Source organism: Canis lupus, chromosome 1 (genome assembly GCF_048164855.1).
Source record: "Canis lupus baileyi chromosome 1, mCanLup2.hap1, whole genome shotgun sequence".
Taxonomy (NCBI): Eukaryota; Metazoa; Chordata; class Mammalia; order Carnivora; family Canidae; genus Canis; species Canis lupus.
The window spans coordinates 119522211-119547739 of record NC_132838.1 but is presented as its reverse complement, the minus strand read 5'-3'; the positions used below and the strand labels follow the sequence as shown (position 1 = coordinate 119547739).

The 25529-nt window shown below is 44.6% G+C and overlaps 1 protein-coding gene across 2 annotated transcripts in view; it reads left to right on the top strand.

Moving 5' to 3' along the window:
* Positions 1 to 4452: 4452 nt before the first annotated feature.
* GPATCH1 (G-patch domain containing 1) overlaps positions 4453 to 25529 on the top strand; it is a 43701-nt gene continuing 22624 nt past the window's right edge. For both annotated transcript variants that reach the window (XM_072782399.1, XM_072782402.1), the window contains exons 1-9: positions 4453 to 5220; positions 10496 to 10630; positions 12652 to 12737; positions 14674 to 14834; positions 15930 to 16027; positions 17908 to 17966; positions 18339 to 18581; positions 20201 to 20348; positions 24263 to 24342. In XM_072782399.1, coding sequence (XP_072638500.1) covers positions 4686 to 5220; positions 10496 to 10630; positions 12652 to 12737; positions 14674 to 14834; positions 15930 to 16027; positions 17908 to 17966; positions 18339 to 18581; positions 20201 to 20348; positions 24263 to 24342 — 1545 coding nt within the window. In that variant the 5' untranslated portion in view covers positions 4453 to 4685. The remainder of the gene's footprint in view (positions 5221 to 10495; positions 10631 to 12651; positions 12738 to 14673; positions 14835 to 15929; positions 16028 to 17907; positions 17967 to 18338; positions 18582 to 20200; positions 20349 to 24262; positions 24343 to 25529) is intronic.

Genomic DNA, 25529 nt, shown 5'->3' with positions numbered 1-25529 from the left:
ACAAAAAGAATCATTGGCTTCTTTGACATATATCTCCTCTTGGAGAATCTTATGAAGTGGGCTGAATTAAAAGCAGAAGTTACAAGATAATCCTTACATGACTAAAATTCATTGTAAATTATAGACCAGATTTTGCAATTTTTATTTAAAAATTCTTAGAAACTGGGCAGCCTGGGTGGCTCAGCGGTTTAAGCGCCTGCCTTCTGCCCAGGGTGTGATCCTGGAGTCCCAGGATCGAGTCCCACGTCGGACTCTCTGCATGGAGCCTGCTCCTCCCTCTGCCTGTGTCTCTGCCTCTGTGTGTGTGTGTCTATCATGAATATTTAAAAAATAAATAAAAATAAAAATTCTTAGAAACTGGGGGCACCTGGGTGGCTCCGTTGGCTAAGTGTCTGCCTTTGGATCAGGTCATGATCCCCATGATCCTTTGGCTCACTGAGGAGCCTGCTTCTCCCTCTTCCTCTGCCTGCTGCTCCCCCTGCTTGTATTCTCTCTCTCTTTCTCTCCCAATCTCTGTCAAATAAGTAAATAAAACCTTTAAAAAAATAAAAATTCTTAGAAACTGAAGCCATATGGTGCCATGGAAGTGCACCAACTACAGAGGCCACATCAGGCTTGGCAGGCTCTGCTACTGAGTCACGTTGGCCAGATCCTATAACCCCCTTGTGGCTTCAGTTTTCCTAGTTATAAACTATGGTCTTACATGTAGCAGCTGTTTATTACATACTTACTCTATGGCAGGCACTGTGCTATGCACTTTGTGTGCATGATCTCAGTGGTCCTCCCACAACCCTATGGGATGGGTACTTTACCATCCCCATTTTACAGAGGAAGAAGCAGAGGCTCAGAAGTAACCAGCTTGGTAAGTTAGACTGGTGCTATACCATGTACAACACTACATCACACCATATAAATGCAGGCATGTGTTGTGTTCATCATAAAACATGTACAGGAGGGGCACCTGGGTGGCTCAGTGGATGAGCATCTGCCTTTGGCTTAGTTGGTGATCCCAGGGTCCTGGGATCGAGTCCCGCATCGGGCTCCCTGCATGGAGCCTGCTTCTCCCTCTGCCTGTGTCTCTGCCTCTCTCTGTGTCTCTCATGAATAAATAAAATCTTAATATATATATATATATATATATATATATATATATATATTATTGACAAAAGACACCAGAAAATACCGTATGATTCCACTTTGTATAAAGAATAAAGCAAACAAAATTAGTGGGACTATCGCTTCTGCGACTCTGGAAAATTTCTATTTCTTGATCTGCTTTTTGTTACATGAATGTGATTACTTGGTGAAAAGGAATAGATCTGTGTGTTTATGATTCATACACCTTTCTGTATATATGTGATATTTCTCTTTTAAAGATTTATTTATTTATTTGAGAGAAAGCGAGAGCGTGTGTGCACATGCACACTCCATCAAGTAGGGGGAGGGACAGAGGGAGAGAATCTTCAAGCCGACTTCCATCTGAGTGTGGAGCCTGCCTTGGGGCTCCATCCCAAGACCCATGATATCATGACCTGAGCTGAAACCGAGAGTCAGATGCTTAACTGACTGAACCACCCAGGCACCCCTATATGTGACATCTCAATAAGAAGACACAATGGGGGAAAATGAATGTTGTCAATTCCAAAGCTCACAAAGCAGCTTTCTTCTTGGTATGTTACGAATGACCATCCCACTACTTGCATAGACGTATGGACCATGAGGAAGGAATTACTCCATACCCAGGTGACTCAGCACATCTTCCTATCTGCAGTTTCCTGATAAGATTCTGAGATTTGTCTCTTTTTGCATGTCTAAGTAAGAAAGGAAGGGTCTGTGGTGTTTAGGCTAGCACAGTTTGCATAAAACACGTTGCCTCTGGGTTCCTGCTGACAAGAATCAGGAGTATGAGGTTGTAGGTGACCAGGGTCACATATGGAGGATCCAGTCACCCTAAAAATACCCAGCAGACAACTGAGAGTCACTCTGAGGAAAGTGCCGGGACCTTGAAAGGCCTTTGTCGTCCAGAACCTCAGCAATCAGGAATCAGAAAGTGATGATTATCATTTTACCAAATGCTAATGATTGTCAGGAATCCAATTGAGTAAAACTCTCAATAATGGCCTTATTGGGTTTTTCTTGCCTCGTTAGAATCTATAAACTGTAAGAAAATAGGTTGGAGTAATTTAGAAATAAAATCATGGACCTTCATGATTTGTCTGGGTGAATGGATTAGCCACCAATCTTCCTTATTGTCAATATTGACATTTATACTCACAATGGCAGTTGATGGGCAAATAACCCCAGGGTCCTGTGGGGCTTCAAGAAAAAATGATGCCTTTAGTATTAGTACATACTAATATACACACTGAAAACCAAAACCAAGCCACTGACATAAAAATGTTTTGGAAAATTGGGGGGAAAACCCCCCAGGGACGTAGCTACCTGGTTTCCTTTGATGGGTGGGCCAGCATTGTTACTGGTTTCCTTGAGGAGTTTACTGGAGATACATGATGCATGTTGCAATGTCTATGTGAACGTATCCACACTGTATCCACACTGTGGATACAATAGTCACAATAAATTTGGCTATTTGTGTTTTCTTTCAATATTACTGGCAGTACCCCGCCTACTCTGTCTCACCCCGTTTTGCTCATTTAACAACACATGTTGGAGATCATTCCTCACCGACACTTTATTTAATTTTATTTTTAAATTGTTTTGTTTCCCCAGAATTTTTTTTTTAATGTTTTATACTCTTCCATCATATACGTTGTTCCAGTTCCCTATTGCTGTTAACAAATGACCCCAAATCATAATGGCTTGAAATAAGAACAATTATTTTATTGTTATCTCTCATGGTTCCAGAGGGGACTGAACTCAGCCAGGAGGTCTTGTTCCAGGCCTCTTATGTAGCTGCAGGCCGGTGGCGGTTGCTGGAACTGGAGATATTTTAAATATCCCTCCCTCATGTATCTGGCCAGTGGTGCTGACCTTTAACTGGGGCCTGGGGCCTGGGGCTTGGGGCCTGTAGGTCACATAGCTACACAAAGCCTCTCCTTGTGGTCTGGGCTTCCTCACAGCAGGGAGGTTGGGTTCCCAGGGCCAGCATCCCAAACCGAATCTGCAATTTTCTTTTAAAGCTTGGGTAAGGGAGATGTAATATTATCACTTTCACTGTAATGTTTTGAATATTTTATTTTTTAAAAAGATTTTATGTATTTATCTGACAGAGAACGCACAAGCAGGGGGAGCAGCAGAGGGAAAGGGAGAAGCAGCCTCCCCACCGAGCAGGATGTGGGGCTCAATCCCAGAACCCCAGGATCATGACCTGAGCCAAAGGCAGATGCTTAATAGACTTAAACCACCTGGTGCCCCTCACTGTAAATCTTTTGGTCCAGGAACCTACATTCAGTGGGAGGGGACACAGACTCTATTCTCAATGGGAGATGTCAAACAATACTGTGGCTATTTTTAAAACTTGTTTTAAAACGCCTTTTGTTTTTAAAATCATGTACCATGATTTATTTAACTATTCATTCCTTTTTTTCCCCAAAATTATTTCTTCAGTGCTTACCATGTGCCAAGCACTGTTTTAAGCTCCAAGGATACAGCAAAGAAAATAAGAAAAATTGGTCTGAATCTATGTCCTTGTGGAGCTTATAGTTTCGATAGAGAGAAAGACAATAGACATAATAAATAAGTGTATCAAATTATACGGTGTGTTAAAGGTGATAAGTGTCCTGGAAAAAATGTAAAGTGGGGTAGGGAATGATAAGGAGTGTAGCAAAATAGGTTTGTTTTTTTTTTTAATTTTTAAAAGATTTTGTTTATTTGAGAGCATGAGTGACCCTGCTCTTGTGCACAGGGGGAAGAGGAAGAAGCAGACTGCCCACTGAGCACAGGGGAAAATAGAAGCTGTTTTCAAAATAGGGTCAGAGAAGCTCTAAGCAGATAACTGAAAAAGGTGAGGGAGTGAGTCATGTGGCATCTGGGAGAAGGACATTCCAAGCCAAAGGAACAGTGAATGAGTGAATGCAAAGGCCCTGAAAACAGACAATGCTGAGAGTGAGCGCCCACGCACCAGCCCCACTCCCAGAGATCCCGATTTGGAAGCCCTGGGCGATGCAAAGGGGATTTTTAACAACATCCTGGTGATTCTGACTCATGCCAACTTCTGACCCTCATTTGCATTTTGAAAACCTGGGCTTCCAGATCTGGTTTTCATCTCAACCTCACCCCCCGCCCCAGTAAGCTGAGCTTCGTGTTTCCCTTCTGTAAAAAGGAGTTTGGGAATGGGATTACAGCAGCCCAGCGGGGACAGGGCTCTCGCTTTAGGTTCAATAGGGACGTCCTGAGCATCCCCACCCCACCTCACCGCAGCCTTGTGCCAATCCTGTGGCTTTTTGTTTCCGCTTTCTTGGCTTCTTTCTTTTAGTCTTCTTCCCCCTTTTTCTTTTCTTTTTTTTTCTTTTTCTCCCGAGCCTTGTCTTCTCTCTTTTTAGTCTTCTTCCTCCCTCCCTTTCGTCCTTCCTTTTTTTTTCTTTTTTTCTTTTTCTTTCCTTCCTTCCTTTCCTCTTCTCCCGAGCCTTGTCTTCTCTTTTTAGTCTTCTTCCCCATGTTCTTTCTTCCCCATCTCCCCTCCCCTCCCCTCCTCTCCTCTCCTTTTCTCCCGAGCCGCCTTAACCATGCACATTGGAGCTCCAGGGTCCCTGAATCCTTGCAGAGGTTTGGGATACTGCACCTGTGCCAGCCTAGGAGCGACCTGCACAAAGCGCGCGTGCGTGCGCGCCCCGGGAAGCTCAGGCACCTTCCAAGCAGGTGGCGGGTGGGGGTGGGGTGGAGGTGGGCTGCGAGGTTGCAGGCCGGGAGAGGGGGTCGGGGGCCTGCAGGTGCAGGCGGCGGGGCGGAGCCGACGTCCCCCAGTGCCAGCCCCGCGGCGGGACTTCGGGGCGGCGTCCAGCTCGTCCCAGGCGCCTCCTGCCGACGTAGGATGGGGCGTCGCGGCTGCCGGGCCTGGCTCTCCCGCGACGACTTTGCACGCCCCGGCGCAGACCCGGGCCTCATCGGCTCCGCGGAGCAGAACGGGCTGCGGGGTTTGGCCCTTCGAGGCTTCCGTCGCGAGGGGGCGGGGCCCGGGAGGGAGCGCGATGGCGGCGCCGGACAGCGACAGCGACGAGGACCTGGTCAGCTACGGGACAGGCCTGGAGCCGCTGGAAGAAGGTGCGGGCCGCACTGGCCGCCGGGCTCCGCGGGAAACAGACCCCGGGCTCGGCGGAAACGCGCTCCGCCCTGTGCCGCGCCTCGTGCGGTCCCGGGAGCTGCGCGGGCTCAGGGTCTGCAGGGGCGGCTGGGAGACCCCGGAGGGCCGGGAAGCAGGAGGGCGGGGCGGGCTCGCGTGGGGTGGGGGCGGCCAGGACGACCGAGGTCGGACGTGAAGCCGGGGGCCGGTGGGGTGGAGGGAGCCGCGAGCGCACAACCCCCGGAGTCGGAGACCGCTGTGGGTGGAGCCGCCGGCGCGGGCGGGATGACGTCACAGGCGCGGGGAGATGGCGTCAGAGGCAGGGGCTGCACCTGCTCCGCACGTCTGGGGTGTCTTGGATTCCGCTCCGTGTAGAGGAGCCATTGCGGGTTTTTTTTTTTTTTTTTAAGATTTTAGTTATTTATTCATGAAAGACACACAGAGAGAGGCAGAGACACAGGCAGAGGGAGAAGCAGGCTCCATGCGGGGGGCCCCATGTGGGACTCGATCCCGGTACCCAGGGGTCACGCCCTGGGCTGAAGGCAGGCGCTCAACCGCTGAGCCACCCGGGCTGCCCCACTGCGGGGTTTTACACGAGGGAGAGATGTACGTTTGTATGATTATTCCCCAATATTAAGATTTTGGGGGGGGGGCAGGTGAGTTGGGGGTGGTGGGCAAGACCGAAGGAGGGAGATGGTAAACAGAAGTCTGGAGCCGAGGATGGCTTGGACTGGGGTGTTGGCGGTGGCGGGGACACGTGGTGGTCCGGGTTTGGGTTTGGGTTTGGGTTTGGGTTGAAGGCAGAGCGGACTGGACTTGCTGGTGGGACGTGGGGGCGGGGGCAAGGGGAGGTAAGGCTCTCGCCCATGTGTGCTTCCGTTCTGATCCCTTAATGGCTTGGTTTGTTCAGCGGCGTGCTGAGCGCCCAGTAAGGGCTGATGGCAGTGCTTAGCCCTGTGGGAAGGACATAGGTGGTCAGGAGTCCCTTGCAGGCCTCCTGTGCTTCGGATCTTATTTCCCACCCTGACCACATCTTGTCAGGTCAGTTGTACTTAGGTACTATCCACTGATGACCCTTGTGTTCCCTACAAGCAGTTCTAAGCATTAGAAACTTTTGGGGGGATCCCTGGGTGGCTCAGCGGTGGAGCATCTGCCTTCGGGTCAGGGCGTGACCCCGGCTTCCCGGGATCAAGTCCCGCAATCCAGCTCCCTGCAGGGAGCCTGCTTCTCCCTCTGCCTGTGTCTCTGTCTCTCTCTCTCTCTATGTCTTGAATGAATAAATAAATAAAATCTTAAAAAAAAAAAAAAACAACTTTTGCCAGACGCTGGCCCTACTTCTACCCTCTGCTTACAAAACACAGAGGGACACTAGTCTCCTGAAAGCTTCTTCTGTGTTTGAAGACAGCTCTTGCATTTCTTCTAAGACAACTCCGTCCTACAGTCTATCGACATCCTCTAATATATTCAGTTAAAAGTCCTTGAGACCTCAATGTGTCGGAGCCTTTCCTCCAACTATGGGACCAGAGTGTGGGTAGAGCAGGGCTACCATTAGTATGACCTTCGTTCTAGATTGTAGTTCTCGAATACAAGCTAAGATCACATCAGCTTTACTGGCAAACGCATTACCTCATGATCTCAATTTGTTGACAAAGATCCTGTATTTTTTTTTTTACGATTTTATTTACTTATTCATGAGAGACACACAGAGAGAGGCAGACACACAGGCAGAGGGAGAAGCAAGCTCCATGCAGGGAGCCCGATGTGAGACTCGATCCCAGGACCTGGGGATCAGGACCTGAGCTGAAGGCAGACGCTCAACCGCTGAGCCACCCAGGCATCCCAAAGATCCTATGTTAGAGGAGTTTCAAATCTAGCTGAGAACAAAAGTACAAGGTTTGCAAGTGCTGACTTAAGTGATGTAGACAGGAAATAGTCTACACAAGTTGGCAGAGAAGTCTGAGAGGGCAGGGTGGGACCCCTGAAAACCGGTTAGATGTCATTACGCAGGAAAAGGGCAGGGGTTAAGTATGCACGGATGGAGGTTATCCCAGCCTGGTTGGGCAGCCATTTACACATTTCTGTATTTCTGGTCTCACACCTGTTTCCTTGTGAGTGACATATTGTAAGCCATCAACCATTCGACCTACATTTTTCTAATTTTTCCTCTTCAATGATGCACAGAATCTGAAATGAAGCCTAATGGCCTTATCATGCTTTTGAAATTGGGTTTGTAGACCACCCCCCTCCCCCACCTGGGTCTAAGATCATTCTTTATAACTTCTCAGCATTGGCAGTTTTTGAAGATTGAGTCATTGTTTCCTATGCACTTTGAAGTGTAAATGCACTGAGTACACTTTACAGTATAACACACCAAACCAATAATCACTTGTGCTTCTGCTTTGAAGTGTTAGTGACAGGTTGGACAAACATTGGTAGAGGAGGGACTCCACTACTTAATTAAAGTTGCTGGCCCTGATAGAAGGGTTTACTGGTTAAGAGACAGTGGCCAACTGTCACACACAGACCCGTAGGTACATAAGCCCGGAAACAGGGACAGAGTTGTGTTTAGTTTTCTACACCCAGGGTCTAGTACAGGGCTGCTTCCATGCGAAGGGTAGTATGGGTGGTATCCCTGGCTTGGAAGCGGAACTGAGATCTGGTTTCACCTTTGTGCTTATTGCTGTGGACATTACGGCAGTTACTTAATCAGGGCCTCCTTATCAGGTATGATGAATGAGATAATATGTGTGAAAGGAAGGGATTAGTCGTTATTAGTAGCAGTAATTATAAGAGGGCCTGGCTAAAATGTCACCTCCTGCCTGGAGTTTTCTCCTGATGTGATTAGAGGTGGCGCCTCCTCCTCATGAGCACTATGGGAGCCGGCTGGCCATGCTGGCTGGCCCTCATTATCTGCCCCCATAGGTTCCACTTAGCTGTCTGCAGATCTTATCTCCCCGTCCCCATTAAGAGCACCTTGAGAACTGGGCAAGAATAGCGCCTAGCGCCTAGCGCGGCAGGTGCTGCCCTCTCACCTTAACCCAGTGGTTCTCAATCGGGGCTGATTTTGCCCCTCGGTGGGCGTTTGGCAATGTCTGAAGACATTTTGGGTTGTCGTGCTGGGTGGGGGAGCAATGCTTACTGGCTGGCATCTGCTGTTCCAGGCCAGGGATGCTGCTAAACATCCTACAGTGCACAGGACATTCCACAGCAAAGAATTATCCAGTACAAACTGCCAATAAATAGTGAAGTGGAGAAACCCCACCTTAGCTAAGAATCATGCCAGGTGCACGAGTGGTGGTGGATTGTGTGTAATGCATTTCTTAGAAACAGTGAAAATCTTGGATGATGGGACCCAGGTTGTCATTCAGCTTTTTAGAGTGAAGTGAGATTGGAGCTGGTATTAACTGAGCTTCACTATGACTGGACACTATGCCCAGGTCTCTGCGTGTGCACCACCCCAGCAGGTAGGTTCTGTTTATTACTCGACTTCTATAGTTGTAGAGGCTGAGGCTCGGAGAGATCGAGTAACTTGGCCGGGTTCACAAAGCTAGCAAGTGGTAGGGTAGGGGGATTTGAACCCAGCTCTCCTGGTCTTCAGGACCTGAGCTCTTGACTGTCCTGCTGCGGGTTATACTCCAGAAATGACTTTAAAGACCTCACAAGCTACCAGTAAGAATTTAGGATTGAGGCTAGAAGTTCCTCTATTTTTTGTTCCATCTTCCAAAAGTAGTAACTGGCTTAATTATTGAAAAAACAGGTACACATGGGCTTACCTTCTGTATATAATAATAATGGCAGCTTGTATTTTATTTTTATTACTTTATTGTGTATCTCTCTTCTTGCTAAATGCTTTATAGGCATTATCTTCCCCAATTTGCATAACAACTGTATGAAATAACTATTAACTATTTGCATTACCCCGATTTTATGGATGAGGAAATCGAGGCATAGAAAAGTCAGACTGAAGTCCTGGTACTGGTGAAGGTGGGGTGGGAGTGCTGTGACTCGCAACTCTGTGCCTTTAACTGCCATATAACTTGCTTTCTGTGTTGAGTATTTGAAAATAACTTGATGGTTACTTTTTGTTTTAAATAGATTCAGAATTCTGATTTGTAGTTGATAAAATTAGGCAGTAATTTGTGCCTGGAAGTTTAAACCTAAGGAACTTTTGGACTTTATTAAGTTCCTTTTTGCTTATGTGTTGTAGCGACTTACCTCTGTTCAGCAGAGCAGGAGAAGGAGTAAGTTTAAAGAGCACTAACTATGGAATCAGGAGATTGCAAGAAATACAGAAACTCTTAAGATTTGGGGAGAATGGGCAATATCAAGTGAAAAATCTGGACTTGGGATGCTCTGAAGTTCTAGAAGAGATACAGAAATGTTCCTTTTGTCACAGATCTCTGCATGCCATGTGCCAGCCCAGCGACTTGCCTCCAGTGCTACCAGTAGAGTTTACCTCCATCTGTTTGAAACCCCACCTCCCACCACCATGTAATTTAGTTATGTGATGGAATTTAGTGGGAATCAGTCCATTCTTGCTAAAATGTTATGTCTAAATATGAATAAGAGATATCTATAATTGTCTTGGAACTATAAAGAAGCTTGATAAAAAAATTAAAAATAAAAATAAAAAAAGAAGCTTGATACAACGTGTTACTTTCTAAACTATATAAGCTAGTAAAGTCTAGGAATTAAAAACTTAGTTAAAGTTGTTTTTTTGAGGGATGCCTGCGTGGCTCAGGTGGTTGAGCTTCAGACTCTTGGTTTCAGCTTGAGTCATGATCTCAGGGTCATAGAATCGAGCCCTGCATCGGGCTCTACACTGTGTGGAGTCTGCTTCAGATTCTCCCTCTCCCACTGTCCTTCCCCCTTGGCATGTACTCTCTCTCTCTCAAATAAATAAATAATAAATAAATAAATAAATATTTTGAAAAAATGGTTATATTTGAAATTACAAGAAGAAAACAATTCATTATGTTTAAGAAATGACATTTTCAGGGGCACCTGGGTGGCTCAGTCAGTTAATCATCTGCCTTCAGCTCAGGTCATGATCCCAAGGTCCTGAGATCAAGTCCTGAGTTGGACTCCCAACTCAATGGAGAGTCTGCTTCTCCCTCTCCCTCTGCCTACTCATTTCTCTTTCTCTCTCTCTAATAAATAAATAAAGTCTTAAAAAAAAAAAAAAAGAAATGACATTTTCCCTAAATTTTTCTAATCTCCCAACCCTTTCTCTCTCATTCAAAATATTTTTTTCAGGTGAAAGACCAAAGAAACCAATTCCCCTTCAGGATCAGACTGTCAGAGATGAAAAAGGAAGGTATAAACGATTTCATGGAGCCTTTAGTGGAGGTTTCTCTGCTGGGTACTTCAACACTGTTGGTTCAAAGGAAGGTATGATTTTCCCGCTTATGGCTCTAATATCACTGAAGCAAATGACTGAAATATCATCAGTTTCTCCCCCTCTTCCACCTCTCCCTTTTTTTTTTTTAAAAAAAAAACCAAACTTCTTTAAACATTTTAATATACCTTAGACTTTTGTGTTCTTTCAGTGTTTGGCATGTTTGCAGTCTATCGGTATGTTGTTCATTACAACCTGAGAGTGAAAGTTTTCTTTTACTTAAAGAAAAAACAAAGATACATTCTCACCAGATGGCTAGATGATGATAATGACTTCCGTTTTACATCACATCTTGCTACACACAAAGTGCTGTTACACAGATTAACTCAGGGAACCTTCGTCTCACATGACTCAGTGACTGAGGAGGACAGGTATCATTGTTGCTTTATAGATGAGGCCTCTGAGGGTCAGAGCCGCTCTCTCCTGACCCCAGGGCCCACCGCAGCACCAGTCAGTGCATGCTCTCGACCTGAAGAAAAATCAGTTAAAACTTTCACGTTAAAAAAAAATACTAATAAAATAAATAAAATAAAATAAAATAAAGCTTTCACGTTATACAGTATAATAAATTCTGCATTGTTTAAAGTAATGCATGATTTTGAAATGTTTGCACATAGAAACTGGAAGAACATTGCTTTCCGTGTCAGATCTGAGGGAAAGATGAACCTAGTAACTCATGTAGCAATTGTTAAGAACGAGATCAGGAGCATCTTTTATAGATATACAACAACTTATGTAGACCAATAGTAAAATAAAGATGAGAAAAGCAGTGCAAGAAAGAACAAAAAGCCGTGTAAGAAAAAGAGTTGGGGTAAATAAAGTGGTTTGAAGTTCAATGTCCAGAATGTATGAAGATCAAATGATCGAAGTATTTGAACACTTTACTCCAGAGGAGATGGAAATGCTCTATGGAATATTCAGCGTTATTATTAGGAGAGGCAAAAGTTAACTAAGGCACTACTAAGTTAGCACACTTACAAAAATGTTAAAAATGATGGTAGGATTTATGACGAAGGAAGAACACTAATCCAGTGCTGGCTGTTGCAATTACAGCTGTGCCGTCTACTGTAATAAGACCAGCTCAAATGATTGTCAGGGAGACTGGGATAGGTTAATATACTGGAGTATCTCTTTACCATGAGGAGGACTGTGCAGAAATTGGGCGAAGACTGCAGAAATCCAAAGTGGAGGAAGGCTGTAGCTTGGAAGAGCTGATCTTCACTCCTGGATACCCCAGGGATGTCTCCCAGGCCTGCCCAGAAACCTGCTCCACCCACTGGCCAAGAATAGGTCTCTTCCATCCTTCTTAGGTCCACCAGACTCTTGTAGAATTTCAGAAGGGAGGTGTGTCAGTCTTAGAGAAAACTAAAAAAGTGTGTCTTAGAAGGTTACAGATACATTTGACCTCCAGTGCCTCACACGGTAGGTGTGGCTCAGGCTTGGTGGCCATGGACAGGGAGCAGGAGTGGTAGTTATAGGACTCAGGTGTATGACGGAACTGGGGACCTGGGATGGGCACTGCCTGCCCTTAGACCAGCCAGGTTGAGTCCTTGGGCCAGGGCACCCTGAATGTTGTCTGCACTGCTTCTGTGACTCCGGTTCTAGCCACGCTTTCATAGCTGACTCATGCACCCTGACTTGGTATTTCTGTGCTGTGTTAACAAGTTGGTGTCTACGGCTGTTCTGCTGGTCTCAGAGTGGTCCTGCTTTTTAAAGTGACCTTGCATTTTTTTTGCACACATCTGCTTGTGAAAAGAATGCCAATTTCAGTGTAATTATTTCATTTCTCTTGGTTCCATATTTTTAGGGAGAAACCTCATGGCATCTACTAAGTTCTGACAACAGGAGATGGGGGCATTGATATGTTTATGTCACTTAATTATGTCTATGACCAGGGAGATGGGAAGGAGCTAAGAGTTTATAGGTATTGGGGGTTTCAGGTTCATAATTGCATTATTATTTAATTATTTAGTTATAAACCAAAATTGTAATATTCTAATTCTTTTCTTTCAAGGATGGACACCCTCTTCCTTTGTGTCTTCACGACAGAACAGAGCAGACAAATCTGTTCTTGGTCCGGAAGATTTTATGGATGAAGAGGTGGGTATGCAGAACTTTAACTGCCACTTAGCCAGTGGGAGGTGTGCAGTTGGCTGTTGCAGCACCTTTACTCCCCCCGGAAAGTTCAGTGGACGATGCCTTCTTTGTTTGCCAGGCTTTATCTTTTAGGTATTTGGACTAGTGTGCTCTGTACATCAATGGATTCTTGTTCACTGGGATAACATCTTATGCTGGGGCCAGTTTCTAAAGTTAAGAGTGGAGAGGAAATTTATTTATAGGCAAGTTTCTTTGAAAAAGCTCCATTTGCCCCCAAGGTGCAGTATCCATGGAGCTGAGTCTATAGCCCTTCACAGTAACTGCTGTGCCCCCTGCAATTTAAGGAACAGTGAGCAACTAGACCAGGAAGGAATGAAAGGGAGCCACATGCAGGCATCTACATCATTAAAGCAATGATGACCACCAACTTCTTAGGAGTAATTGAGGGCTGGTGAGGAAGTTCCTGCTGGCCTAGGGATGTGTTCCATTTTGTTCTAAAATTAAACCAAAACCCATTTGTGGACTCATTTGCAGTAAAGATTAAATAAAACACTATATTAACATGCTTTAGGCTGCAGAGAAGAGGCAAGCAGAGGTCCTCTTCCTATTTGACTAGCATAATGTATAAGGAAACGTGACTCATGCTGCGAGAAGTCTATATGTCAGCGAGGCCCAGGTCAGTCGTCCCTTCTCAGCCATCTTGTGTGAGTCAGCTTCTTACATTAGCTCTCCCTGTGGTCCCAAGGTGGCCGCAGTAGTTCCTGATGGCACATCTGCGAGGGCATTAGCCAGTGGAAGGAAGACTTTTCTCTTGTATCTTTTCTTGAGAGCAAGGAAACCATTCACATGAGTCCTGCTGTGGATTTTCCCTCACATCTGCTTGGACAGATTGTTGTTTTGTTTCACTTTGTTTTTTAAGATTTATTTATTTATTTTTAGAAGGGGAGTGTGTGGGGAGTGGAGGGAGGGGAGAGAGAGAGGTAGAGAGAGAGAGAGGGAGGGAAGGAGAAAATCTGGAGCAAACCCCCCCCCCCCCCGCTGAGCGGGAGCCCAGTGTGGGGCTCGCTCTCACGACCCTGAAATCATGACCTGAGCCAAAACCAAGAGTCGGACCGTGACTGAGCCACCCAGGGGCCCCGGGCAGATTGTTTTATGTGCTCATTCTTAAAGCAGTACTTGGCAAAGAAAACGGGATCAAAGGACTGTCATAGAAATGACATGAACCTCCACTCCCTAACCCTTCTCTGATCCCAGCATGCACACCAGGACCCTGCTCCAGGAGTGCATGGTAGCACGGAGGAAGGCAGGGGCCTACACAGCTTCAGGGCTCTGTGAGGAAAGAAGAAGAGGCACTGGGTGTTGGAAAGTGAAAGGCAGCCAACAGGAAATGCAAACACACTTAAAGGAGCACGTAGGTGCTCAGGAATGCTTGTTGGCTGTGACTCTAAGATTTGCCCCCTGCACTCTGACCTTTGAAATATCATCCAAGAGGAACATACTTACTTACTGTAGAAGTAATTACTAGATTTTAATTACTTCCTGTCTTCCTAGCTTGGCTGTACCTGATGTGACCTCACCGAGTGGTTATTGTCATGCCTTGTGCTCCACCACTGGCCTTAGCTTATGTGAAGTTCCAAAGTCAGATGTAAAGTCAGCTGCTCCACTGATTCCTACTTCAGTTGTGTAGTTTTTATTTGTTTTTTAAAGTGTTAATTCATTTATTTATGTAATCTCTATACCCAACATGGGCTCGAAGTCATGACCCTTGAGGTCAAGAGTTGCATGCTTTTCTGAGTGAGCCAGCCAGGTAACTCAATAGTTGTGTAGTTTAAACTTTTTTTTTTTTTTTTTTTTTTTTAAAGAAATAAAGCTAGGTGATGTGTTATGGTTAATCACCAAACGATGTAAGCAATTCTGTTTGAACTTTTTTTTTTTTCAGGATCTTAGTGAATTTGGGATAGCACCTAAAGCAATTGTTACCACGGATGATTTTGCTTCCAAAACCAAAGATAGAATACGAGAAAAGGCCAGGCAGTTAGCAGCTGCTACTGCCCCCATTCCTGGAGCTACTCTGCTTGATGACCTCATAACACCAGCAAAGTGAGAATTTATTTATTTATTTATTTGAAAGATTGTGTTTATTTATCTGAGAGCATGTGAAAGAGAGAGAGAATAAGCATGAACAGAGGGAGGGGCAGAGGGAGAAGCCGACTCCAAGCTGAGCAGGGAGCCCGATGCGGGGCTTAGTCCAGGATCATGATCTGGACCAAAGACAGATGCTTAACCGACTGAGCCACCCAGGCGTCCCAAAGTGAGAAGAATTTAATTCTTACTTTTCTGATCTTGGCATCAGTGCTTTGCATACATATAATGATCTTAATTACAGATAGTTTGGTTACGAGTAGGAGAAACCTAGCTGGAGTGCAAAAGGAGTTTTTGCCAAAAGGATCTTGCACTTTTATTGCATGGTATGTTCTAGAGCTCCAATGACTAGCTGTGCTGCTGGGCTTGTGGAGGCTGGTGAGCTGTTAGGAACTGGGGTACCTTCCCTCCCACCCTTTCCTTCAGCAGCCTTAAGGGCTCTCTCCTGTCTGCCTCATTCTATCCTCTCTTTCTATGAATCTCCTTGTTCTGCTCCTGGGCCTGTGGCCTGATGTGACAGCTTCAGACTTCTTGTTTTCTTCCTTCCTTTCTTCTTCTTCTTTTTTTTTTTTTTTTTTTTAAAGATTTTATTTATTTATTCATGAGAGAGACACAGAGAGAGGCAGAGACACAGGCAGAGGGAGAAGCAGGCTTCATGCGGGGAGCCCGATGTGGGACTCAATCCTGGGACCCCAGGATCACACCCTGAGGCGAAGGCAGACACTCAACCCCTGAGCCACACAGGCATCCCGACTTCTTGTTTTCTAGATCACAGACTAGACAAGGACCATTTAGAGTCCCCAGGTGGCCATTCCAAAGGCCCAGCAGAGAGGGCATCAGATCAACTTTCCCAGGTCGAGTGTGCACCCAAATCCAGTCAGCTGTGGCCGGATCAGCAGGGCCATGCAGTTCTGAGGTGGAGCAGGGCGGGCTGTGTTTAGGGCTCAGGCAGGACTTGGGTGTTGGCTAGACAGGGACTCAGAGGCTGCTTATTTCTTACTGTCCTCTAGTGATTATAAGAGAAGGTTCACGTTCAGTGTCTTGATATCCTAGATTATCTATTGGTTTTGAATTGCTAAGAAAAATGGGTTGGAAGGAAGGACAAGGAATCGGCCCTCGAGTAAAGAGAAGACCACGCCGACAAAAACCTGGTATGTCTATCAATTGTCATCTGTTCTGTAGCATACTTTTTTTTTTTTTTTTTTTTTTGAGAGAGTAAGAGTGAGAGAAGGAACATGAGCCAGGTGGGTGGGGGGCAGAGGGAGAGGGAGAAGCAGACTCTTCGCTGAGCAGGGAGCCTGACCCAGGGCTCCATCCCAGGTCCCTGGGATCATGGTCTGAGCTGAAGGCAGATGCTTAAGGCCCAGGCGCCCCCGTAGTATACTTTTTAATGGCTAGATGTTTCTAGAAATAAAATTGCTGGATCCAGTAGTATGGGTGTACAGTTGACTCTTGAACAAAGGGGTTAGAGGCACTAACCCTGGGGGCAGTGGAAAACCACGTGTAACATTAATTTGTGTATTTTCAAGTATAATTAACATACAGTGTTATATTTCCACATGTTACTTTTTACTTTGTCAAAACTTAACTGTTGGCCAGGAGGCTTACCTATAACAAAAACAGTCAAGGAACATGTATTTTGTATGTAATATGTATTCTATGCTATATTCTTACAATAAAGTAAGCCATAGGAAAGAAAATGTTATTAAGGAAATTAGAAGGAGGAGAAACTATATTTACATTAATGGTACTGTAAAAACTCTGTGTATAAATGGACCTGTGCACTTCAAAGCTGTGTTTTTCAAAGGTCAACTGTATTTTTTTTTTAAATTTAAATTTGAGTATAGTTGATACACAACGTTACATTAGTTTCAGCTGTACATCCTAGTGCTTTGACAAGTCTGCACTATGCTGTGCTCTGTGGCATAGCTACCTCTGTTGCGACGCTTTTACAGTATATTGACTCTATTCCTTATGCTAGGCCTTTTTTTTTTTTTTTTTTTTTTTTATGCTAGGCCTTTTACTCCTGTGACTTATTCCTTCTGTAACTCCAGGCCTATATCACTCACTTCCCTTCACCTGTTTTGCCCCCTTCCCTCTAGGAATCATCAGTTTGTTCTCTGTATTTATAAATCTGATTCTGCTATTTGTTTACTTGTTCATTTATTTTTTTTAGATGTCACCTATGAATGAAATCATATGATATTTGTCTTTCCCAGTCTGACTTATTTCACTTAGTGTAATACCCTCTGGGTCTGTCCATGTCACAGATGGCATGATCTCATCCTTTTTTATGGCTGTGTAATATTCCATTGGGTATTAGATATACCCCATTTTTCTTATCCATTCATTTACTGATGGAAGCTTAGGCTGCTTCTGTATCTTGACCATTGTAAATAAAGCTGCAGTAAAACATACGGGCGCATGTATCTTTTCATATTAGCGCTTTTGTTTTCTTTGGATAAATACCGGTTGTGGAATTATTGGATCATAAGGTAGTTCTATTTTTAATTTTTTGAGGAAAATCCATACTGTTTTCCACAGTGGCTCTACCAGTTTACATTCCCAAAAGGTCAACTGTATTTTTTTTTTTTTTTATGTCAACTGTATTTTAAGGCTTTTTTGTGTGTCACACATAATGGCCTTCTGGAAGAATTGTACTAGTTTATATTCCTGCTAGCACCACGTGAAGCTGTTTCTTACTCTTGTCAAAACTGTGACACAGTTTAACAGGATTATTTTGTTTCTTGTCCTTGATCTCTCTAGCCAGACAAGGAACTCTTGGAGGCAGTAACGGTTTCCTTCAGGTTTTCCGTGATGCTGGGGCGGTAGTGGTTAGTTGTGGAGCACATTATTGCGGAGTGTGGATGGGGTAGGGGCTGGTGAAAACAATTCCTGAGTGAGTAGACTCTGACCGTAAAGCCAGAGCACCTTTCATAAGGGCTGTCGCGAACCCCTAAAGAGTGTCAGCAAGTCAGGTTTCTGGATTTTCTGTGGCTCATGACCAATGTATTTGAAATTGCTTTTATAGATCCTGGAGTAAAAATCTATGGCTGTGCACTACCCCCCGGAGGCTCTGAAGGATCTGAGGTATGCTAAGGCATGACTGACCTCGAGTTTGGTACCGAAACATGTTACTTTACGAACATGAAATTTGAGGGTCCAAACGATGTTAGAAATCAGTTGGATCCCATTACAGTGAAGCACTCCTACCCTAAAACTACCTTCACGTCAGAGAATGTATTCAGCAACATGCCAACACCTTAGATATCCCAAGTCTGTCAGATTCTTAAAGTGGTGTTATTATTTGTGTTAGTATCAAGAACTTGATTTAGTGATTTCTGATAGAGGGAATGGAAGTTTGGTCAATGTTCTGTTTGGAATTAATAATTTGAAAATAGCATTTACAGGACTATGCACCAGTGAGTCACCTTCATTCCACTTTTGCATCATTGTGAATAGGAGGAAGATGATGACTATGTGCCTGAAAATGTGACCTTTGCCCCCAAAGACGTCACACCTGTGGATTTCACACCTAAAGATAATGTGCATGGACTGGCTTACAAGGGTCTGGATCCTCACCAAGCATTGTTTGGAACTTCGGGAGAACATTTTAATCTTTTCGGTGGGGGATCCCAAGGGACCAGCAATCTTCTTGGAGAGATTGGAGTGAATAAAGGAAGGAAATTGGGAATTTCAGGCCAGGTAAAAGTTTCTGTTTCATGAACATGGCACCGCTGACGAATGAGAATGCTTTTCACATCATATTATGTATATAGTAGGTGCTCATTATTCGTTGACTGCATGGAGACTTTGAAGTGGTTCTGTTTTCCTCAGTCTTTTCTGAAGACCTGTCAAGCACACCTTCTTGATTTTTTAAAAAAATATTTATTTATTTATTACTTATGATAGACATAGAGAGAGAGAGAGAGGCAGAGACGCAGGAGGAGGGAGAAGCAGGCTCCATACCGGGAGCCTGACACGGGACTCGATCCTGGGACTCCAGGATCGCGCCCTGGGCCAAAGGCAGGCGCTAAACCACTGAGCCACTCAGGGATCGCCCACTTTCTTGATTTGATTTGATTTGATTTTTTAAAAATTTATTTATTTATTTATGATAGACATAGAGACACAGGAGGAGGGAGAAGCAGGCCCATGCCGGGAGCCCAATGTGGGACTCGATCCCGGGACTCCAGGATCGCGCCCTGGGCCAAAGGCAGGCGCTAAACCGCTGAGCCACCCAGGGATCCCCACCTTCTTGATTTTAATATGTACTGCTGACATCCTGTGACCTGATGTTCTTGGAATTTGTGTGTTTCTAGGACTGAGGACTGCTTTCTCACACCCTTGTGAGGCCGAGCAGAAAACCACACCTCCCCTTTGATTAAGTTAATAGTTGAATTGCAATCTGCCTCTCCCAAGTTCAAGTCCAGATTTTACTGCCTCTCAGACTGTTTCCTAGTGCTGCATGACTCAGGTTGGAAACATGAATATACATTTCACGTGGGAGGCTGGCTTTTTACCTTTAGGGAGATGGAGAGCTTTCATTGATTGCCTGTGCTCTCAAATTGATTCAGAGGCTCTTTCTTAAATTACATTTAGAGTGTTGTCATTACCTTTCTTTCCCCAGTTTTTTTTTTTTTTTTTTTTAACAAAAAGTGATACTTGTTAGAGGCCACGTTCCACAAAGATTAGGAGTTCTTACAATAGCAGTTTCAGAAGTGGTGGCCTTCATTTTTTTTTTTTTTTTTTAATTTTTATTTATTTGTGATAGTCACAGAGAGAGAGAGAGAGAATGAGGCAGAGACACAGGCAGAGGGAGAAGCAGGCTCCATGCACCGGGAGCCCGACGTGGGATTCGATCCCGGGTCTCCAGGATTGCGCCCTGGGCCAAAGGCGGGCGCCAAACCGCTGCGCCACCCAGGGATCCCAGAAGTGGTGGCCTTCAGATCTTGGTCACCAGCCCTGGCCCCAGGCCACACTGAGCAGTAGATGAATATCCTGCCTTTCTCCTTTTGGAGACCCTCTTCTCCTACTGCATTGCTGCTCGGCTGTGTTCTCCACCCCTCCCTGTGCTGGGACCCAGACCTGTAGCTGCTGCTGGGCCCAGAGGGAGCTCCAGCACTGGAGGCATGGCATTCACTTCTGGCCAGTGTCTCTAAGAGGACTTGAGTCTGTGTGTTAAGCTGGTCTTCCACTTCTCTTTTGGTGATCTTGTGGTGCTAATGTGGTCTGTTCAATCACATCCTTAAAGTAGCTTTGTCCTTCAGTGGAGACACACCCTAAAACCTGTAATTATTCAGTTCAAAACCTTGTTTTTGAAGGCTTTTGGTGTTGGTGCCCTGGAAGAGGAAGATGATGACATCTATGCCACAGAAACTTTATCCAAGTATGACACCATTTTGAAGGATGAGGAACCCGGAGACGGACTCTATGGCTGGACAGCACCCAGGCAATATAAAAATCAGAAAGGTAATCCCATAGATTCACAATTGATGATAGGACCAAATGTCGGGGTATTACAGGAAGAAGGGGTTGCAGAACCAACACTGGAGTGTCAGCCTCTGTGGAGTTGGGTTGTTGGTGAAAGATGCAGGGTGAGAAACAAAGTGAGGAGAAGAGAGACTCAGTCGGGGGAGGGGGGTGTAAGGGAAAGGTAGATGTAGACTGGGTCGGAGCCAGAGCCAGTTGTCGAGACAAGGTCAAAGTAAGGAGAGAAAAGACGGCTGGAATCGGGAGGGAGCAGGTATAAGGCCAGGAGCTTGTGCTGCAGGGTAGAGGTAGCACGGGGTCAGAGGGAAGCCTGAGGCCCTGGCCAGCTGGCCAAGGTAGGCCAACTCAAGCATCAGGCCAGAGGCCAGGTGTGGGGACCCGCAGCAGGAGGGAACTTGGCACCCAGCCTGTCTCCTTACTCGAGTCCCTGGCTCTTAGGCCGCTCTTCTTGGGTGAGGAGATGGACACCTCTCAACACAACTTGGATTTCTGGTCAGAATCTATAGGGATTCAGATCCTATGGTTCTAAGTAGTATTTCAGTGTTTCCAGAGAAGGTGTGGGTAGCATGTGATTTGGAGTCATGTGACTGAATTTGGCTCACAGCCGTCTGCTGCTCAACAGCTGGGCCTTGGGTGAGGCTTATGACCTCTCTGGGCGTCATTTGTAAAGTGAGGATCAAATCCACTCTGAGGGTCATTGTGAGGATTAAGTGGCATAACTTCATGCTGGGCACAGTACCTGCCCAAAGACTGAATAAATAATGCTGCTCTTCTTTGGTTATAATAGTAAGAAGCACCTCAATGAAGTAAGGAGGTGGTTGCCGAGATAAAACAGTGTATAGAGATTTCTAGTTGTCTTCACGTAAAATCTGATCAAACTGTAAAATACATCTGAAGCATACGTGTTGAAATAATCTAAGTAATAGAAGCGTAACTTCCCAAAGGATGCCTATTTTGCATGTCTGGCAGAAAAAAAAGGAGGCGCAAAACAATTTTTAGGGGTAGTTTGCTTAATGTCTGTGAACACACGTTCTGAAGACAGACCGCCTCCACTCCGGCCCTGTCATCTACGGCCTTGGGCAGACTGCTTTATCTCCCTGTGCCTTGGCATCCCTGCCTGGACTTGGGCATGACCGTGGCACACCCATGGGCATGTTAAAGTATGAAAATGGTTTAAGAAATCCTGGGCACATAGCAAGCACTCTCTACGTGTCAGTGGCCTCTGTCCTCATCACCAAAAAAAGAATCTAGGGTTTTACACAAGATGCTAGAAGAGTGTGCACCTAAATGTTAGTTGGTGTTACCACTTCCTTTTAGTTACCTGTATTTTCAAAATTTTCTACTAATACTATGTAATTTTATAACTTAAAAGAAAATGTATGGGGTGCCTGGGTGGGTCAGTCGGACTCTTGATTTCTGCTCAGGTCATGATCTCAGGGTCGTGGGATGGAGCCCCAAATGGAGGCCCTGTGCTGGGTGTGGAGCCTCTTAAGATTCTTTCTCTATCCCTTTCCCTCTGCCCCTCCCCACCCTGTCTCTTTAAAAAAAAAAAAAAAAAGAAGAAAAAAAGATGTGTATTAATATGTTATAATAATATCATAGGTTATACTAACATGTTAATTATTGGTTATGTTAATGCACCAACACACTATTAATATATATTAATTACATAATACTAATATATTAGTTATATAATAGTTAATAAACTATAATAAATATATATATATTTAAATTTGCCTCCTGGGCCAAATCCCTGGCTTTTTCTTTATATAACACCTTTGGGCCTGTTGACTCAATTCCACCCTTCCGTTCGTCAAGTCTGACCTCCCCAGGCTCCCCTTATTCCTTCTCCTCTCACACCAGGCACAAATTCTATAGTTTTGACTTGAAGGTTTTTCACTGAGTGAATCTAAATTTAGTCAGTCTTCATGGTTGATTTTTAAACTATTCTTATTTTTTTTCATGATCCATATGGCTATAATAAATATTCTGTGGCTCTGCACATTTGCTTTTTATTTCTTCAGAATAAATTCATAAAAGTAAAATTGCTGGGCTTTAAATGAAAACAAAAATTTTAAGAGTATGAAGGGGTTTTAAATTTTAATTTAATTCTAATTCCAAAAAAAAACAAATTCTAATTCCAGTTTAGTTAACATACAGTGTAACATTAGTTTCAGGTGTACAATATAGTGATTCAACAATTCCATACATAACCCTGTGCTCATCACGACAGGTACAGTCCTTAATCCCCATCACCTGTTTCTTTCTTTTTTTTTTTTTAAAGATCTATTTATTTGAGAGAGTGAGCATACATGGGTGTGGGTGAGTACATGCAAGTCGGGGAAAGGGCAGAGGGAGAGGATTTTCACGCAGACTCCCCACTGAATGTGGAGCCCAACATGAGGCTTGACTCCACAACCCATGAGATCATGACCTGAGTCGAAACCAAGAGCTAGAGACTTAACCGACTGAGTCACCTGGGCACCCCAGTCCCCATCACCTATTTCACCCATCCCTCCATCCACCTCCCCTCTGGTAACCATTAGTTTGTTCTTTGTAGTTAAGAGTCTGTTTCTTGGTTTGTCTCTTTCTCTCTTGGTTTGTCTCTTTCTCTCTCTCTTTTTTTTTTTCCCTTTGCTCGTTTGTTTTCTCAAGTTCCATATATGAGTGAAATCATACAGTATTTGTCTTTCTCTGACTGACTTCTTTTGCTTCACATAATACAGTCTAGCCCCATCCATGTTATTGTAAATGGCAAGATTTCATTCTTTTTGATGGCTGAGCAATATTCATTGTATATATATACCATGTCTTTATCCATTCATCTATCAATGGACACTTGGGCTGCTTCCATAGTTTGGCTATTGTAAATAATGCTGCTATAACCATAGGGGTGCCCGGAGTGTGAAAATTAATCCCAAATTACCCTGGAGAATTTTAAGAACTTCAGAAGCTGGTACAAAAGTTCCACATGAGTTGAGCTGCAAAGAATGACTTTGTGGGGGAGGGGTAGTTACAGGGCTGGGCTATGTTTTACGTGGCTGCAGGGCTTCAGCCCCATCTGCACAGCACGTGGCCACATCTTCTTCAGACCAGCTAGCCAGCTTGTGTAAGCACTCACAGTACTCGTGCAGAAGGAGCTTTTTGCTACAGAAAAATGCAGTCCGTGCTTATGGATTTTTGACATAACCACTGTGCTCAGGAAATCCTTGAGAATCAAGAGCCCCTGCCCATGAGGCTATCTCCGCAACCAATGGCCGATCCCTGGCTCCAAGGCAACAGGGCACTGGTCATTCTGTTCCATGAGTGATCTTTAGCTCTTGTTAGAATTTCGTTTGAGGAAAAGACAAAAGTACCTTTTAATTTGAACGAGATTAGATTACTGGCTGACCTGGTTGTATTGCCTTCTGTGCTTCCTTTGGATGGTTGCTAAGGAAATTGGGGGGGTGGTAGTCTGCCCCTAGGTCCTTGCCTGGTTTTAGGAATGACTCCCTCATGGTTATGATTTTCTTTTTAACCATACTTGTCCCCTTGATGGTTTTTCTTAAGATCTTTTACTCCACAGAGTATATTCTTTGGTGTCCCCAAGCGTAGCTTAAGACCTAAGTAATTTTTCTAAAAACAACATTGAGGCAGTTGTCATGGAGAGCCATAGCCTCACATCCGGGGCCACCTAATCAGCTGAGGGTGCTGCGGGGCGGCCTGCCAGTCACTGAGTCAACAGAGGTGTGAGGGCTTTACTGCCATTCTTCCCTCTCCTTTACTGCTATCTCTGCGAGATAATCACGTGTGACTTGTAGTATGTATGTTCTTGGAGATTAAAAAAACTGACGTCTTTTGTCTTATTCTAATCTTTTCTGCTTCTGAAATTAATCAACGACATCATTTTGTAGAATCAGAGAAAGATCTTCGATACATTGGCAAAATTTTGGATGGATTTTCCTTGGCTTCTAAACCTTTATCTTCTAAGAAAGTAAGGAAAAAATTTATTTTTTAAATTTTTTACTGGTTTAGTACTTAAAATATTTGCTGCTATGTAATCTAAGTTATTATATTACCAATTGAAAGTAAGTAAATTCTGTTTTCAAAAAGCAACAGTATAATTACTAGTGATTGTCCAGGAAAACATACTCTGCATTAGAAATTACAGTTGGTAATCACATTTTACCCAAAATATCTAATTGCTGATCTTTTTTTTTTAAATCACTCATCTTTTTTTTTTTTTTTTTAAGATTTTATTTATTTATTCATGATAGACGTAGAGAGAGAAAGAGAGGCAGAGACACAGGCAGAGGGAGAAGCAGACTCCATGCCAGGAGCCCGACGTGAGACTCGATCCTGGGACTCCAGGATCGCGCCCTGGGCCAAAGGCAGGCGCTAAAACGCTGAGCTACCCAGGGATCCCAATCACTCATCTTTTAAATCCAAGCTCCACGTAAGGGGCTATTTCCATTAAAAAAAAAAAAAAGTTGCAGAGATGCCTGGGTGGCTCAGTGGTTGAGCATCTGCCTTTGGCTTAGGGTGTAATCCTGGAGTTCCAGGATCGAGTCCTGCATTGGGCTCCTACAGGGAGCGTGCCTGCTTCTCCCTCTGCCTCTCTCTCTGTGTCTCTCATGAATAAATAAATAAAATCTTAAAAAAAAAAATAAAGAATTGCATTTGAAACTGGTGGGAAAATGGAATTGATAGAATTCCAAGGGCAGTGTAACTTAAGGAAAAGTAGAAAATTTCAGGAAGTCATAAGCCCCGCCCCTGCCCTCCTGCCTCCTGAATGCCATGAAAGGTGTTGACCCGTGTGGACAGGGTTCCCTAAACTCCTTGTCTGGGCAAACAGACGAGAAAGAGGCTGCATGCATGCTGGTCAAGCCCCATGGAGAACTCTGCATGCCTTTCCAGACAGTCCTGTTTTTGAGATTGCCATATGGCCTAGGCCGAGTGGTACTCCTTGTCACCCATCAGAGCCATGTGCTCACAGGCAGGCATCACCAGGTGATAGGTCCTGGTAGCTCAAGTGTGGCTCCTGGCCATTTGCCTTGTTGACATCCCTCTGTAGATTGTCCCATACTTCAGTTCTTTGTTTTTGTATTCAGCAAACGTTTGTTAAGTGCCTCTGTGGCTTGACCTGTTGGTTCTTCAGAATAGGGAAGGATGGGGGTGGTG